This window comes from Anomaloglossus baeobatrachus, chromosome 5 (genome assembly GCF_048569485.1).
Source record: "Anomaloglossus baeobatrachus isolate aAnoBae1 chromosome 5, aAnoBae1.hap1, whole genome shotgun sequence".
Classification (NCBI taxonomy): Eukaryota; Metazoa; Chordata; class Amphibia; order Anura; family Aromobatidae; genus Anomaloglossus; species Anomaloglossus baeobatrachus.
The window spans coordinates 449,152,629-449,172,226 of record NC_134357.1 but is presented as its reverse complement, the minus strand read 5'-3'; the positions used below and the strand labels follow the sequence as shown (position 1 = coordinate 449,172,226).

Genomic DNA, 19,598 nt, shown 5'->3' with positions numbered 1-19,598 from the left:
TGACTTTATCCCTCTGTAACCTCTTGGCTACCGAAATGCTGCCTTTCCGCCTGGTGGACACACAGGATTTTAGAGCCCTTATGTCTGTCGCTGTGCCCCAGTACCAGATGCCCAGTCGCCACTACTTCTCTAAGAAAGGTGTGCCCGCGCTACACCAGCATGTCGCACACAACATCACCGCTTCCTTGAGAAACTCTGTGTGTGAATGGATGCATTTCACCACCGATACTTGGACCAGTAAGCATGGACAGGGACGTTACATGTCGCTGACTGGGCACTGGGTAACTATGGTGATAGATGGTGAAGGGTCTGCTGCACAAGTCTTGCCGTCCCCATGACTTGTGTGTCAATCCTCTGTCTGTCCAAGTTCCGCCACTGCTTCTGCCTCCTCCACCTCATCTGTGTCCTCCACCTCCGCCCCAAGCCTGCCTGGTCAGGCCACCAGCGTTCTCACTGCGCAGAAGAAATCACGCACCCCTCATTACTATGCTGGCAGCAGAGCGCAACGGCATCAGGCGGTCTTTAGCTTGACATGTCTTGGAAATAGGAGTCACACAGCGACTGAGTTATGGGCAGCTCTGGAGACTGAGTTTAATAAATTGTTGTCTCCACTCAACCTGCAGCCTGGTAAGGCCGTGTGCGACAATGCTGCAAACCTGGGTGCGGCCCTTCGCCTGGGCAAGGTAACACACGTGCCTTATATGGCTCACGTGTTGAACCTTGTTGTCCAGCAATTTTTAACACACTATCCCGGCCTAGATGGCCTTCTGACCAGGGCACGAAAACTGTCTTCTCACTTCCGCCGTTCAACCGCCGCAGCTGAGCGACTTGCATCGCTCCAGAAGTCTTTCGGCCTGCCGATTCATCGCCTGAAATGCGATGTGGCGACACGCTGGAATTCGACTCTCCACATGTTACAGCGACTGTGGCAGCACCGCCGAGCCCTGGTGCAATACGTCATGACGTATAGCCTGGGCCAACGAGATGCAGAGGTGGAGCAGATCACCCTGATGGAGTGGTCTCAGATCAAGGACCTATGCACCCTTCTGCACAGTTTCGACATGGCGACGAATATGTTTAGCGCTGACAATACCATTATCAGCATGACAATTCCAGTCATTTACATGCTGGAGCACACGCTAAACACTATTCGGAGTCAGGGGGTGGGACAACAGGAAGGGGAGGAACTACAGGAGGATTCATATGCGCAAGACACAACAACATCACCAAGGTCCAGACGTTCATCATCACCAACGCGGCAGGCATGGGACCATGGGGGACAGGGATCAACAAGGGCGCATGGTAGCAGGCGAAATGTTGAGGAAGGTGCAGGAGAACATGAAGAAATGGAGGACGAACTGTCCATGGACATGGAAGACTCAGCGGATGAGGGAGACCTTGGTCAAATTTCAGTTGAAAGAGGTTGGGGGGAGATGTCAGAGGAAGAAAGAACCGTTAGCACCTCTATGCCACAAACACAGCGTGGACTTGGTCCGCATGGCTGCGCAAGACACATGAGCGCCTTCTTGCTGCACTACCTCCAACATGACCCTCGTATTGTCAAAATTAGAAGTGATGATGACTACTGGCTTGCCACACTATTAGATCCCCGGTACAAGTCCAAATTTTGTGACATAATTCCAGGCATAGAAAGGGACGCACGTATACAGGAGTATCAGCAGAAGCTGTTACTCGATCTTAGCTCGGCTTTTCCACCAAACAACCGTGCAGGTGCAGGAAGTGAATCTCCCAGTTGTAACTTGACAAACATGGGACGGTCTCGTCATCTCCAACAGTCTACCCGTACCAGTAGCACCGTATCTGATGCTGGTAACAGCAATTTTATTGAATCTTTTCATAATTTTTTTAGACCCTCCTTTGCAAGGCCACCAGAGACAACAAGTCTGACACATAGTCAACGGCTGGAGAGGATGATACAGGAGTATCTCCAAATGAACATCGATGCCATGACTTTGCAAATGGAGCCTTGCTCATTTTGGGATTCAAATCTTGAAAAATTGCCAGAGCTCTCCAGTTACGCCTTGGAGATTTTGTCGTTTCCAGCTGCCAGCGTTGTCTCTGAACGTGTCTTCAGTGCTGCTGGGTGTGTGCTGACAGATAAGCGCACGCGTCTGTCCAGTGACAATGTGGACAGACTAACGTTCATCAAAATGAACAAGTCATGGATCCACAAGGAATTTACTACCCCTGTGTCATCCTGGGGTGAGTAAATGCTTGTGGATTTGGAATGTGCTTGATGCAAATCTAGCTGTGAAGTGTACAACTAGGGCACAAGTGCTGCCACTGAATGGGTGGGTGTGTGTGGGGTCCAATTTTAGGAAAAAAAGGGAGACTCCGCTTGGAGTAACCCTTGCTTACATTGTTTTTAAAAAAGATCCAAGATGAACAGAGCTGGGATCAGGAAAGACTTTGCTACCTAACCCGGGGTCATCCTGGGGACGGTTAAGTATGGCGTATTTTTGAATGTGCTTGATGCAAATCTAGCTGTGAAGTGTACAACTAGGGCACAAGTGCTGCCACTGAAGGGGTTAGTGTCTGTGTGGCCCAATTTTTGGAAAAAAGGGAGACTCCGCTTGGAGTAACCCTTGCTTACATTGTTTTTAAAAATGATCCAAGATGAACAGAGCTGGGATCAGGAAAGACTTTGCTACCTACCCCGGTGTCATCCTGGGGACGGTTAAGTATGGCGTATTTTTGAATGTGCTTGATGCAAATCTAGCTGTGAAGTGTACAACTAGGGCACAAGTGCTGCCACTGAATGGGTGGGTGTGTGTGGTGCCCAAGTTTTGGAAAAAAAGGGAGACTCCGCTTGGAGTAACCCTTGCTTACATTGTTTTTAAAAATGATCCAAGATGAACAGAGCTGGGATCAGGAGAGACTTTGCTACCTACCCCGGGGTCATCCTGGGGACGGTTAAGTATGGCGTATTTTTGAATGTGCTTGATGCAAATCTAGCTGTGAAGTGTACAACTGGGGCACAAGTGATGCCACTGAAGTAGTGGGTGTGTGTGTGGCCCAATTTTTGGAAAAAAGAGAGACTCCGCTTGGAGTCACCTTGCGGTGTTTTACATGATTTTAGAAGGGCGTGCCATGCCTATATCTGTGTCTCCTCCTCTTTTTCCTTGTCCAGCTCTTTTGTTTTCGCATGAGTATATGTCCTTGTCACTTTCCCATGTGTTTGTGTTGTGTTGTGAGTTGTTTGTCACCTTTTGGACACCTTTGAGGGTCTTTTCTAGGTGTTTTTATGTGTTTGTGATTGCCTGCCATTGTTTCCTATGCGGTTCGAGTTCGGTTCGTCGAACGTTCGACGAACCGAACTCGAACGAGACCTCCGTTCACCGAACTCGAGCCGAACCGGGACCGGTTCACTCATCTCTAGTAATGAGGCTATATAATCTAAATAACCATGCTAAAACTGGGTGACTGGAAATTCATAATATTCTTGACCACACACGTTACACGAAATGTTAGTACTGATGGTGCTCACATACTTAGTTGACCATTTTTCAGCAATGGAGAAAACTAAGAAATTAACGTCACATGTTTCTAAAGATCATTCTTCATGTTTAAGTATTAGAAAAGAAAAAACGGAGCAAGAGGAAGCGTAAGTTAATGGTGGATGATTTAAAGGAGATCCCAAGCATTCGCATGCAGGAGCAGCTGAGGGATACATCTGACATTGTCACAACTCTGGAAATTGCTCCCCCAACTCGGCAGCTTATGGAGTTGAAGGAGAAAGGCAGTGTACAGTGGCTGCTGTCTCACCCCTGTCAGCCCATTATTAACGCAGACCTGTTGCCGGTAAGAAACCTATGCTCCCATCATTAGTACTTTTTATTTATTAATGCTCTCACTATGTTTAAATCTGTCCAAGATCAGTGGAACAGCTGCAGGAATTTGTATGTTCCCTCGTATTTGTGTCAAATTCCTGCAGGTTCTCCCTTTTCTTGCCACACTCCAAAAACAAGCAGCCCCTATCCTGTACTTAGATTGGTTAAATGTATGGTACAAATGTTAAGAGTAAAATATATTTTCTTTATCTATTAATTTCTTATGTTAAATTACAAACAGATGATGGTGTGTGTTCAATTCTTGCAATATAAGTTATGAATTGGTAGGGTTGCAGTCAATGGGACCATGATCAATCCTAAGCATTGGGTCATTAAATGACCTGTAGGAATTCTTTATAGGACTGCCGGAGGTATCCCGAGTACAGAACACATCTTTTTCAGGCAGTTTTTAAGATATTGAATAGATCCATCCTCCTCCAACTTGGATCTGCAAGTACCTATCTTTTGGAAGTTTTAGGGTAAGTTCACACAGTGCGTATTTCGCGGCGTTTTTGCGCGTTTTTCGGGTGCGTTTTTGGCCTCAAAACTGCATGACTTTGCTTCCCCAGCAAAGTCTATGAGTTTTAATTTTTGCTGTCTGCACACAACTTTTTTTTTAAGCTGCGTTTTTGAGCTTAAAAAAAAAAAAATGGACATGTCAATTCTTTTCTGCGTTTTTCTGCGTTTTCCCCCAATGCAATGCATTGGAAAAATGCAGAAAAACGCAGCAAAACGCACCAAATCGCGTTAAAAAGGCATGCGTTTTTTGCCGCTTTTTTTGCCGCGGTTGCGTTTTTAGCTGCCAAAAACGCACAAAAACGCAGCGTCAAAAAAACGCAGCGTCAAAAAAACGCAGCGTGTGCACATAGCCTTACTGATACCACTGCAAAACAAACACAGTGGAACCTTGGATTACGAGCATAATTGGTTCTGGGAGTGTGCTCTTAAACCAAGTTACTCTTATATCAAAGCAAATTTTCCCATAGGAAATAATTGAAACGCAGAAAATTCCTTGCACAACCCAAAAATATTTACTGTATTTATACAAACGTATTACAGTAATACAAAATAATGTACTGTATTCATAAGAAAATAATTACAGTACACATAAAACACTGTATAGTACAGTAAAAAAACATACAAAAAATTAAACTGCACATTAGCTTACAAAAGAATTGTTGGTGTGCGGGAAATACAAGACAAGCATGTGCTATACTGGTTAGCCAAAAGAGAGTACAATACTGTATCCACAAATGGAAATTGATAGTATATAGTATACTATACTATATTGACAGTATATATTATATAGCATGTCACCTATATAGTATATACTGTACAATGGTATACTGTATACAGTAAATATGTACAGAAAGTTACCTCCAGAGCGAGTCGGAGAGTTGTGAAAGAACGGAACCAGAAGTGTGCACGGTGAGTATTTGCTCTTATTGCAAATCATTGCTCTTAAACCAAAACAAAAGGACAGAGAGGGCGCTCCTGTGTGAAAACTGGTTATACGGGTAAAACATTGTGATGGACACACTCACCTGGTACTGTTGTACATCAGGTACAACGCTGGGGAAATAGCCTTAGGGAATTGCAGGGTATACAGCTTGGCATCAGCAGGGAGCCTGTCCTATCAAACCCACAGGAGTCCTGTCCTAGGTGACTGCTAACTCGATCGATTCCACGTGGAGATCACAGCCGCCGGACCAGCTCTGAGTTGCAGCTCCTCCTCTGGGATGGACGGTTCCGTGAATGCGATGCCGCTGACTGACCAGCCCTTCAGGTAAGCGTTGGTAGATGCAGACAAAAACCAAGAGTAGCTGCAGCAGCCCCGTGAGCTCCAAATGGAGATACAAGATTCAATAGAAAAGAGAAAAAATCACGGTATGGCTGCGCTGCTAGAGATGAAGATAAGGTGATGATTTTAAGGATTTTATTATAGATACTGTGCCACAACGCGTTTCAGGGATAAAAATTCCCCCTTCCTCAGGTAGCAATAATCTTACAAACCAATATACCTTATACACATGTAGTTGAAAGGTCCCCACACCCCTTAATTAATTTAACAATTAATGGGATGGATAAGTAAAGAATAATCAATCAATTGACAGGGTTTGTAGAAACCTTAGTTGACAGAAAACCATTGCATATATTCATATTAAACCGCAATATTAAGTGAAACATATATTAATTATACGGTAAAAATAAATGAGAATTATCAATTTTAATACTAAACCATAAATAGATAGCATTTTTGTAACAAAAATATAATGGATGAATAAATGACTAAAATATATAAAATAGATCTGATCTTTCTGGATCTAATATTATTATTTCATTCTATTATTGTTTTTCTATTGTTTTTGACTTATATTGTTATTGATAACATTGAAGATTAGTACCGGTAGGGCTGGATAAATTCAGTTATTATGGAAGAAAACTATGAATAAAGGCACCAAGAGTAACCCAAATACACTAATTACATTTTTACTACTTTACTCATAAGTTGTTTATAAAAATTGTTTGTATTAATGGGCTGTATAATGATTATAAAAATATATAATTAATCAGATTAAATGAATTAAAAACATTTTATATACATAAAAAAACCTAATCTAAAAATTTTTTTTTAAAAAAACGTTTTATAAAAATATCTATAAAAAATATCTATAATGAAAGGAACCATGGAATTTTGTTAAAGGATACTCCAAATATACATAAAGAGGGGATAAAACATTACAAGGCCATATAAAATCTGTAATATAAAAAATATAATGAAAGGATATATATTATAAAATGATCAAACCAAATCTGTCTACATCATGTTTGTTGATGTTGATGGAGCATACTACTCTATTTAATCTGTTCTATCATGATGTTGAGGCCTTCTGGATTCAAGGTGGCTAATTTAAAGATCCAGAATGATTCACGTTCTACCAGCCTCCAATACCTAGCTGTATCATTAATCATAATCTGTTCTATAATCACTGTTTTAAAATTATCCCTCTCTCTATCATGTTGTAATGAAAAATGTCTGGACAAACTATGAGTTACTATACCATGACGGATGTTGTATCTATGGCCATTTAATCTGTTATGCAACATTTGTGTTGTGCGGCCTACATATTGTAGGCCGCAGGGGCATTCCAGTAGATAGATTACATATGAACTTGTACAGGTGAGATGTTGTTTAACCCCTTCACGACCTTGGACGGATCTATCCGTCCAGGATCGTGTCCCGTTAAGCCCCGCCCCCTGCCGCAGGCAGGCGGCGTGGATCGGCACACATATCAGCTGTTTTCAACAGCTGAAATGTGTGCCTGCTAGCCGCGGGTGGAATCGCTTCCACCCGCGGCCATTAACCCCTTAAATCTTGCTGCCAAAGTCTGGCAGCAAGATTTAAATGCGCGCGGCCATGTTTACTTACCGCCGCCCCCACCGGAAGTCACGTGTGTTATCACGTGACTATCGGTGGTTGCCATCGTAGCATGTGATGACGCCTGCTGCTATGATGTTTCACTTTCATTTTCCCTCAGCCGAGAGCAGAGGGAAAACCAAAGTGACTGAATCTGCTGATTACAGCTGTATTGCTGTGATCAGCAGATAGCGATCAGCGATCGGATTGCTGATTGCTATAGCCCCCTAGGGGGACTAGTAAAATAAAAAAAAAAAAAAAGTAAAAAAAAAAAGTTTTAAAAAATAAAAAAAAACAAAAAACCTAAAAGTTCAAATCACCCCCCTTTCCCCCCATTGAAAATTAAAGGGTTAAAAAATAAATAAATATACACATATTTGGTATCGCCGCGTTCAGAAATGCCCGATCTATCACAATATAAAATCAATTAATCTGATTGGTAAACGGCGTAGTGGCAAAAAAATTCCAAACGACAAAATTACGTTTTTTGGTCACCGCAAGTTTTACGCAAAATGCAATAACAGGCGATCAAAACGTAGCATCTGCGCAAAAATGGTACCATTATAAACGTCAGCTCGAGATGCAAAAAATAAGCCATCACTGAACTACAGATCCCAAAAAATAAGAACGCTACGTGTTTCGGAAAATGGCGCAAAACGTGCGCCACTTTTATTGGACAAACTTGTGAATTTTCTTTTAACCCCTTAGATACAAGTAAACCTATACATGTTTGGTGTCTACAAACTCGCACCGACCTGAGCCATCACATAGATACATCAGTTTGATCATATAGTGAACACTGTGAATAAAACATCCCAAAAACTATTGTGTGATCACACTTTTTTTGCAGTTTTTCCACACTTGGAATTTTTTTGCTGTTTTCCAGTACAATATATGGTAAAACCTATGGTTTCATTTAAAAGTACAACTCGTCCCGCAAAAAACAAGCCCTCATATGGCAAGATTGACGGAATAATAAAAAAGTTACGGCTCTCGGAAGAAAAGGAGCAAAAAACAAAAACGCAAAAACGGAAAGTGCCCGGGGGCTGAAGGGGTTAATTAAAAATTCTTCCCCTGTTATATTAGATTTAAAGGATTTTGCACCATGTTTCAATGTTTGACAACATAAACAACGGGTTTGACCACAATGGAAATTACTGATTGGGGTACTTATGTCAGATCCGTTTTGGGGCGTCTGGACTTTTACCTGTGTTGTTTTACTGGGAGCTTTCAAGTTTTTAAGGTTCCTACTCCTCCTGAAGATCACCTGGGGTTTATCAGGTAGAATGCCTGAAAGGATTCTATCACTTTTTAAAATGTGCCAGTGTCTACCCACTAATTCTTTCACCCTCCCGTAGGAATCGCTATATGTAGTCACTAGACAACTGTCAAAACTATTCTTCTTCTCTTCCACTACTGCACCGTGTTTTTTTCCATCAATTATATTTAGACAGATATCCTGATCCAATTGCAGGCTTCTTTTAAAAGCATCCGTTAGTATTTTTTTCGGATAGCCTTTGCTAATGAATCTGTTCTGAAGTGTCCTGGCCTCAACCCTGAAAGATGCAGTATTGGTGCAGTTTTTCCTAATTCGCCAGTACTGCCCATACGGTACGTTTCTTATCCATGTAGGGAGATGGCTGCTGGAAAAGTCCAGATAACTATTGACATCAACTTTTTTGAAAAAAGTGGACGTTTCGATAAGGGCCTGTTCATTAAATTTAATATTGAGGTCTAGGAATTGGATAGACACTCGGGAAATTGTGGCTGTGAAGCTCAGTCCCCACTCGTTACGATTGAGTGAACTAATGAAATTTAATGCGCTTTCCTCAGACCCTGACCAGATGAAGAAAAGGTCATCAATAAACCTCCGGTAAAAAATCATATTCCCCACAGCTAGACGGGACTGTGCGATATGGAGGGACTCGAAGCATCCCATATATAGGTTTGCAAAGCTGGGGGCAAATCTCGTCCCCATCGCACAGCCCCACAGCTGACGAAAAACCCTATCCTCAAAAGTAAAAACATTATGTTATAAAATTGATCGATTGTAGAATGAAGTCCCTTTGAGGAATTGGGAGTGAGACGTCCGTTGTCAAATAGGATTCCACACTTTTCAACCCCAATTGGTGATCTATATTAAAATACAATGCAGCTACGTCCAGGGTAAAAAAGAGGCAATTTGGAGTGGCGGGTAGTTTTCTCAGCAGAGTAATAAGGTGTGAAGAATCCCTTAAATGTGAGTCTAGTTTTCCAACATACTTTTGCAAAAAGAGGTCGACTGTAATACTATTGTATGGTTTGAGGATTTCGATAGCGTTAGGGCAATGACAGCCAGAGACGAGTTTGTGGTACAAGATGTTTATGATATGTAACCACGGTAGATACACAACAGAAATACACAGTATAACAAACACAAAAATACCTTTCTGAAACGGAGCGAAGGGGATTCCCGGGGCCACGCACCGGACTCCCCCAGGGAGACCACCAGAGCGAACCCCTATACAGGGACTGTCCGGCAATCAACCCCGGAAGGCCTAAATGCGCCGCAGCCGGGACACAAGGGGCAAGCGGTAAAGTCCAGAAGTGTCCGTACGGAATGAAAGTCCAGAATGGTTATGAACCGGAAGAAACCGGGCAGACGTGCTGACAAAAGACGGCAGACGGAGTCTGGGCACAGTTTGAAGAAACCGGGTATGGTCCAGAGTCGGTCGGTAGATCTTCAGGAGGATCCAAAGGTAATCCAGTAGCAGCAGCAGCAAAGCAGGAGCACACAGCAAGCAGTATACTCAGGCACTGGACTAAGCTTAGAGGCGGCCTTTTAAGCAGCTGGACAGGAAGTAGGGCAACAGAACACAAAACTCCATGTTAACCGAGGGCAAGCTTTTTCAAAAGAGGACTGGAAAACCCGGAAACCTGACATCGACATAATGCGATAGATTAGCTGTAATGGAATTAATCCCGGAGATGATGGGTCTACCGGGTGGGTTGGTAAGGCTTTTGTGGACCTTCGGAAGGAAGTAATAGAAGGGTACAGAGTAGTACAGTTAGGTCCAGAAATATTTGGACAGTGACACAATTTTCGCGAGTTGGGCTCTGCATGCCACCACATTGGATTTGAAATGAAACCTCTACAACAGAATTCAAGTGCAGATTGTAACGTTTAATTTGAAGGTTTGAACAAAAATATCTGATAGAAATTGTAGGAATTGTACACATTTCTTTACAAACACTCCACATTTTAGGAGGTCAAAAGTAATTGGACAAATAAACCAAACCCAAACAAAATATTTTTATTTTCAATATTTTGTTGCAAATCCTTTAGAGGCAATCACTGCCTTAAGTCTGGAACCCATGGACATCACCAAACGCTGGGTTTCCTCCTTCTTAATGCTTTGCCAGGCCTTTACAGCCGCAGACTTCAGGTCTTGCTTGTTTGTGGGTCTTTCCATCTTAAGTCTGGATTTGAGCAAGTGAAATGCATGCTCAATTGGGTTAAGATCTGGTGATTGACTTGGCCATTGCAGAATGTTCCACTTTTTTGCACTCATGAACTTCTGGGTAGCTTTGGCTGTATGCTTGAGGTCATTGTCCATCTGTACTATGAAGCGCCGTCCGATCAACTTTGCGGCATTTGGCTGAATCTGGGCTGAAAGTATATCCCGGTACACTTCAGAATTCATCCGGTTACTCTTGTCTGCTGTTATGTCATCAATAAACACAAGTGACCCAGTGCCATTGAAAGCCATGCATGCCCATGCCATCACGTTGCCTCCACCATGTTTTACAGAGGATGTGGTGTGCCTTGGATCATGTGCCGTTCCCTTTCTTCTCCAAACTTTTTTCTTCCCATCATTCTGGTACAGGTTGATCTTTGTCTCATCTGTCCATAGAATACTTTTCCAGAACTGAGCTGGCTTCATGAGGTGTTTTTCAGCAAATTTAACTCTGGCCTGTCTATTTTTGGAATTGATGAATGGTTTGCATCTAGATGTGAACCCTTTGTATTTACTTTCATGGAGTCTTCTCTTTACTGTTGACTTAGAGACAGATATACCTACTTCACTGAGAGTGTTCTGGACTTCAGTTGATGTTGTGAACGGGTTCTTCACCAAAGAAAGTATGCGGCGATCATCCACCACTGTTGTCATCCATGGACGCCCAGGCCTTTTTGAGTTCCCAAGCTCACCAGTCCATTCCTTTTTTCTCAGAATGTACCCGACTGTTGATTTTGCTACTCCAAGCATGTCTGCTATCTCTCTGATGGATTTTTTCTTTTTTTTTCAGCCTCAGGATGTTCTGCTTCACCTCAATTGAGAGTTCCTTAGACTGCATGTTGTCTGGTCACAGCAACAGCTTCCAAATGCAAAACCACACACCTGTAATCAACCCCAGACCTTTTAACTACTTTATTGATTACAGGTTAACGAGGGAGACGCCTTCAGAGTTAAGTGCAGCCCTTAGAGTCCCTTGTCCAATTACTTTTAATCCCTTGAAAAAGAGGAGGCTATGCATTACAGAGCTATGATTCCTAAACCCTTTCTCCGATTTGGATGTGAAAACTCTCATATTGCAGCTGGGAGTGTGCACTTTCAGCCCATATTATATATATAATTGTATTTCTGAACATGTTTTTGTAAACAGCTAAAATAACAAAACTTGTGTCACTGTCCAAATATTTCTGGCCCTGACTGTATTTAATATCCAAATATTGTTTTTCCCTTCTATTCAATATTTTGTCCTCACATGCCTTTTTTATCATGGTTTTGTATAAAAGAAAATACTCAGAGGATGGATCGTTTAATAGGGTTTCATAATATTTCTATCCCCTAGTTGCTTCATCCCCTCCTTCACATACCAGTCCCTGTCCATCAGTACCACACCTTCCCCTTTATCAGCATTCTTTATTATCAAGTTACGATTATTTCTGAGGGAGTTTATGGCCAACCTTTCTTCCCTTCGTAAATTATCATTTTTAAAGCTGCACCGAAATTCCCTAATCTCTTTAAGCAGAAGTTTGTGGAAGGTTTCGATGCTACTGCCCCTATGATGATGGGGGTAAAAGTTCTTGTTACCTTTAACCTGTACATGTACGAAACCATCTGATGTTTCTCCATCAGTATTAACCTTGTTGACTCCGATCTGTTTCGACAATATCAGGAAGTGTCGCCTTAAGGTAAGTTTTCGCACAAATTCATTAATGCATTAATTCCTAGACATTAATGAATTTGTGCGAAAACTTACCTTAAGGCGACACTTCCTGATATTGTCGAAACAGATCGGTGTCAACAAGGTTAATACTGATGGAGAAACATCAGATGGTTTCGTACATGTACAGGTTAAAGGTAACAAGAACTTTTACCCCCATCATCATAGGGGCAGTAGCATCGAAACCTTCCACCAACTTCTGCTTAAAGAGATTAGGGAATTTCGGTGCAGCTTTAAAAATGATAATTTACGAAGGGAAGAAAGGTTGGCCATAAACTCCCTCAGAAATAATCGTAACTTGATAATAAAGAATACTGATAAAGGGGGAGGTGTGGTACTGATGGACAGGGACTGGTATGTGAAGGAGGGGATGAAGCAACTAGGGGATAGCAAATATTATGAAACCCTATTAAACGATCCATCCCCTGAGTATTTTCTTTCATACAAAACCATGATAAAAAAGGCATGTGAGGACAAAATATTGAATAGAAGGGAAAAACAATATTTGGATATTAAATACTACTCTGTACCCTTCTATTACTTCCTTCCGAAGGTCCACAAAAGCCTTACCAACCCACCCGGTAGACCCATCATCTCCGGGATTAATTCCATTACAGCTAATCTATCGCATTATGTCGACCTCTTTTTGCAAAAGTATGTTGGAAAACTGGACTCACATTTAAGGGATTCTTCACACCTTATTACTCTGCTGAGAAAACTACCCGCCACTCCAAATTGCCTCTTTTTTACCCTGGACGTAGCTGCATTGTATTCTAATATAGATCACCAATTGGGGTTGAAAAGTGTGGAATCCTATTTGACAACGGACGTCTCACTCCCAATTCCTCAAAGGGACTTCATTCTACAATCGATCAATTTTATTTTAAAACATAATGTTTTTACTTTTGAGGATAGGGGTTTTTGTCAGCTGAGGGGCTGTGCGATGGGGACGAGATTTGCCTCCAGCTTTGCAAACGTATATATGGAATGCTTCGAGTCCCTCCATATCGCACAGTCCCGTCTAGCTGTGGGGAATATGATTTTTTACCGGAGGTTTATTGATGACCTTTTCTTCATCTGGTCAGGGTCTGAGGAAAGCGCATTAAATTTCATTAGTTCACTCAATCGTAACGAGTGGGGACTGAGCTTCACAGCCACAATTTCCCGAGTGTCTATCCAATTCCTAGACCTCAATATTAAATTTAATGAACAGGCCCTTATCGAAACGTCCACTTTTTTCAAAAAAGTTGATGTCAATAGTTATCTGGACTTTTCCAGCAGCCATCTCCCTACATGGATAAGAAATGTACCGTATGGGCAGTACTGGCGAATTAGGAAAAACTGCACCAATACTGCATCTTTCAGGGTTGAGGCCAGGACACTTCAGAACAGATTCATTAGCAAAGGCTATCTGAAAAAAATACTAACAGATGCTTTTAAAAGAAGCCTGCAATTGGATCAGGATATCTGTCTAAATATAATTGATGGAAAAAAAACGATGCAGTAGTGGAAGAGAAGAAGAATAGTTTTGACAGTTGTCTAGTGACTACGTATAGCGATTCCTACGGGAGGGTGAAAGAATTAGTGGGTAGACACTGGCACATTTTAAAAAGTGATAGAATCCTTTCAGGCATTCTACCTGATAAACCCCAGGTGATCTTCAGGAGGAGTAGGAACCTTAAAAACTTGAAAGCTCCCAGTAAAACAACACAGGTAAAAGTCCAGACGCCCCAAAACGGATCTGACATAAGTACCCCAATCGGTAATTTCCATTGTGGTCAAACCCGTTGTTTATGTTGTCAAACATTGAAACATGGTGCAAAATCCTTTAAATCTAATATAACAGGGGAAGACTTTTTAATTAAACAACATCTCACCTGTACAAGTTCATATGTAATCTATCTACTGGAATGCCCCTGCGGCCTACAATATGTAGGCCGCACAACACAAATGTTGCATAACAGATTAAATGGCCATAGATACAACATCCGTCATGGTATAGTAACTCATAGTTTGTCCAGACATTTTTCATTAGAACATGATAGAGAGAGGGATAATTTTAAAATAGTGATTATAGAACAGATTATGATTAATGATACATCTAGGTATTGGAGGCTGGTAGAACGTGAATCATTCTGGATCTTTAAATTAGCCACCTTGAATCCAGAAGGCCTCAACATCATGATAGAACAGATTAAATAGAGTAGTATGCTCCATCAACATCAACAAACATGATGTAGACAGATTCGGTTTGATCATTTTATAATATATATCCTTTCATTATATTTTTTATATTACATATTTTATATGGCCTTGTAATGTTTTATCCCCTCTTTATGTATATTTGGAGTATCCTTTAACAAAATTCCATGGTTCCTTTCATTATAGATATTTTTTATAGATATTTTTATAAAAAGTTTTTTAAAAAAATTTTTTTAGATTAGGTTTTTTTATGTATATAAATTTTTTTTAATTAATTTAATCTGATTAATTATATATTTTTATAACTATTATACAGCCCATTAATACAAACAATTTTTATAAACAACTTATGAGTAAAGTAGTAAAAATGTAATTAGTGTATTTGGGTTACTCTTGGCGCCTTTATTCATAGTTTTCTTCCATAATAACTGAATTTATCCAGCCCTACCGGTACTAATCTTCAATGTTATCAATAACAATCAAAATTAAATATAAGTCAAAAACAATAGAAAAACAATAATAGAATGAAATAATAATATTAGATCCAGAAAGATCAGATCTATTTTATATATTTTAGTCATTTATTCATCCATTATATTTTTGTTACAAAGTGCTATTTATGGTTTAGTATTAAAATTGATAATTCTCATTTATTTTTACCGTATAATTAATATATGTTTCACTTAATATTGCAGTTTAATTTGAATATATGCAATGGTTTTCTGTCAACTAAGGTTTCTACAAACCCTGTCAATTGATTGATTATTCTTTAATTATCCATCCCATTAATTGTTGAATTAATTAAGGGGTGTGGAGACCTTTCAACTACATGTATATAAGGCATATTGGTTTGTAAGATTATTGCTACCTGAGGAAGGGGGAATTTTTATCCCTGAAACGCGTTGTGGCACAGTATCTATAATAAAATCCTTAAAATCATCACCTTATCTTCATCTCTAGCAGCGCAGCCATACCGTGATTTTTTCTCTTTTCTATTGCTCTTAAACCAAGTTACAAATTTTTAAAAAGCTTTGCTTGTCTTGCAAAACGCTCTCAAACCAAGTTACTCTTAATCCAAGGTTCCATTGTACAGTGCCTTGAAAAAGTATTCACAGCCAGTGAATTTGACCACATTTTTTCACGTTACGCCCACAAACTTCAATGCATTCTATTGGGATTTTATGTGCTATACCAACACAAAATAGCAAGTAGTGCTGAAATGTAAAGGAAAAGGACGCATAATTTTCTAAATATTTTAGACATAGGAGATTTACAGGAAGGAAAAATATTTTCAAATTACACAATAAAACTTTTCACATTGTCTAAAGAGTAAAAAAAACCCCAACCTAATCTACTCTGTTGTGCCACCATCTCACAAAGTGTGAGAGGGGAAATAGGTAAACAGTTTGTTTACACATCCAGTAAAATTATTTATTTTAACTAGTGTGTGTGTTTATGTGCATTTTGTATCAGTAATGTAAATATTCTAAACTTATTTCTTCCTAGTCATTGTTTGATATGACTGAACTGCTCTGATGTGTAAAGTGAAACTGACACAGTTATATATACAACTCCATACAGCTTTTTTCACAAACCCAGAAGGCGGACAGCCCCAGATTTGTGCAGGAAGAAGCAGCTGATCCTCCAACTGAAACACCTCTCCATCAGCAAGAAGAGATGGGTATGACTGCAGATTAAACACCGTTACATCTACAGTGGGGAACATAAGTATTTCATACTGAGTTTTGCAAGTTTTCCCACCTACAATGAATAGAGAGGTCTGTAATTTTTTCGTAGGTATACTTAAACTATGACAGACAGAATCACAAAAAAAATCCAGAAAATCACATTGTATTATTTTTAAATAATTAATTAGCATTGTACTGCATGAAATAAGCATTTGATCACCAACCAACAAAAATTCTCTGTCACAGACCTGTTATTTTTTCTTTAAGAAGCCCTCCTACTCTGCACTTATTATCTGTGTTAATTGCACCTGTTTGAACCTGTTACATGTATAAAAGACACCTGTCCACACACTGAATCAATTACACTACAACCTCTCCACCATGACCAAGCCCAAAGAGCTGTCTAAGGACATCAGGGACAAAACTGTAGACCTGCACAAGGCTGGGATGGGCTACAGAACAATAGCCAAGCAGCTTGGTGAAAAGGCAACAACTGTTGGCGCAATTATTAGAAAATGGAGGAAACACAAGATAACTGTCAATCTTACTCAGTCTGGGGCTGCAAGATGTGATTCTGAGAAAGGTCAGGAATCAGCCCAGAACTACACGGGAGGACCTGTTCAATGTCCTGAAAAGAGCTGGGACCACAGTCTCAAAGACTACCATTCATAACACACTACACTGTCATTGATTAAAATCCTGCAGTGCGCGCAAGGTCCCCCTGCTCACGCCAGTATATGTCAAGGTCCGTTTTGAAGGTCACCAATGACCATCTAGCTCAGTGTTTCTCAACTCCAGTCCTCAAGACCCACCAACAGATCATATTTTCAGGTTTTCCTCGATATTAGACAGGGAATAATTTCATCACCTGTGCAACCTTAAGGAAATCCTGAAAGCCTGCTTGAGGAAAACCTGAAAACATGATCTGTTGGTGGGTCTTGAGGACTGGAGTTGAGAAACACTGATCTAGCTGATCCACAGGAGGCATGGGAGAAGGGCCTGTGGGCAGATGAGACAAAAATAGAACTTTTTGATATCAACTTCACTTACTGTGTTTGGAGAACAAATGATGAGTACAACCCCAAGAACACCGTCCCAACCATCAAGCATAGGAGTGGGAACATCATATTTTGGGGTTGCTGTTCTGCAAATGGGACAGGACGACTGCATCATATTGAAGGGGGGATGTATGGGGTGATGTATTGTGAGATTTTGCCCAACAACCTCCTTCCCTCAGTAAAAGCATTGAAGATGGGTTATATCTGGGTCTTCCAGCGTCACAATGACCTGAAACACACAGCCAGAGCAACTGATAAGTACCTCTGTAAGAAGCATTACAAGGTCCTGGAGTGACCTAGCCAGTCTCCAGACCGGAACCCATTAGAAAATCTTTGGAGGGAGCTGAAACTCAATGTTGCCCAGTCACAACCCCAAAACCTGAAAGATCTGGAGAAGACCTGTATGGAGGAGTGGGCCAAAATCCCTGCTGCAGTGTGTGCAAACTTAGTCAAGAACTACAGGAAACGTCTGACCTCTGTAATTGCAAACAAAGGTTTCTGTACCAAATATTAAATTCTGTTTTCTCTGACGCCTCATTGGGAGACACAGGACCATGGGACCATGGGTGTTATGGTGCCTATCCATAGGAGGACACTAAGTAGATGCAAAAGCATAGCTCCTCCTCTGCAGTATACACCCCCTGGCCGGGCCAGGCAAGCTCAGTTTTAGCTTGGTGTCTGTAGGAGGCACTTCCTTTCAAGGTTTGTTATTTTTTGAGGGCGACGGTTTCTTTTTGGGACCGATCTCCCACTACCATCAACGGGCGGGAACGTGAAGCATTGTCTACACATACCCCCTCCCGCGACGCTGGATCCTGGGCTGGACGACGGGTTCCACAGACACCGATTTTCCAAAGCCCAGGGTAGAGGCCTGTGCCCTATAGCCCAATTCCTCAGCCCCTCTCTGCAGGCTCTGAGATGAAGATGGCACCAATTCCTCAGCCCCTCTCTGCAGGCTCTGAGATGAAGATGGCACTGATTCCTCAGCCCCTCTCTGCAGGCTCGGAGATGAAGATGGCACTAATTCCTCAGCCCCTCTCTGCAGGCTCTGAGTTGAATATGACACCGACACAGCAAGCTGGCTCTGCTATTTTATCTGCCTGGAAAGCAGTGTTTTAAGGTGAGATCCCCCCTGACTGGTTTCCCAGACAAAGGGAGAAAGGACGCTGCAGGGAAGGCTCCCAGGCCATTTACAGTATTTATTATGTGCAAGGATCCTGCACACACAGTGTTAACTTTCTCTAGCTTGCTGGCTGGAGGAGTGGGAAGTTCTGCTGTTTGCAGAAAGTCTTGCAGATAATTTCCTGGTGGCAGGGGGAGGACCCAGGACTCAGGGACTCACGCTGTGTATTATCTGCTCTGTTTATTTGCTCTAGCAAAGCCGGCTGATAACAACCGCTGACAAGCTGTGTGCTGACTGTAGGGAGAGGGAGGAAAACTCAGAAGCTCCCTTCCCGCCGTTTTTTACTACCCACAGCAGGGGGGGGGCACACTGACTCATCTTCCCGCTCTTTTAGCGCTAAGCCCCGCCCCCCGCGGCCGCGATAAGCCCCGCCCCTCCCAGGGAAGAGTGCAAGATCTTCATAGAGCTTAAGCCTTCCTGAGGACAGGGTCATCGGCTGATTCTGGTGAGGTGCTTGCTATCAATTGTAGCTCTGCTGAGCATTGCTCCCCCTCCTGGCATACTCCTATTAGGAACATGCAGAAATCTAAGGGCACTAAGAGTACTAAGGCCCACATAGTCTATTACTCAGCCTGCACTGCCTGCCACGCTGAGCTACCACGTAAACACACCTCTTTTCTCTGTGAGTCCTGTGCCCCTATAGCCCCCCAAGACCCCCCTGCCACCACCGGATTAGAGCCTAGGGCCCCCAGCTCACCGGAATGGGCACAGTTTCTGTCCCAATCCATGGAAAAACTGTCACAGAACCTGGTTCTGGCTATGCAATGTCATGCTCCACACCCTTCTGGGTCCCTGGACGGAACGCAGCCTGAGGATACCCCTATGGAGGATCCTTCTGAGGTAATCCGGGCACATGCTTCACCGGTTGCACGGATCAGGAAAAGGGCACACGGCCGGGTGTCTCCAGCGGGCTCTCCCTCGGGAGCACACAGGGCAGGCTCTCCCACACGCTCCACGGCTTCTGAAGAGCTGGAGGAGGGAGAATGCTGT

At 42.0% G+C, this 19,598-nt stretch overlaps 1 protein-coding gene across 2 annotated transcripts in view; it reads left to right on the top strand.

Moving 5' to 3' along the window:
• Window positions 1-19,598, top strand: part of RAD21L1 (RAD21 cohesin complex component like 1) — a 102,003-nt gene that overhangs the window by 73,263 nt on the left and 9,142 nt on the right. For both annotated transcript variants that reach the window (XM_075350515.1, XM_075350514.1), the window contains exons 9-10: window positions 3,593-3,822; window positions 16,261-16,360. In XM_075350515.1, the coding sequence (XP_075206630.1) occupies window positions 3,593-3,822; window positions 16,261-16,360 (330 nt within the window). The remainder of the gene's footprint in view (window positions 1-3,592; window positions 3,823-16,260; window positions 16,361-19,598) is intronic.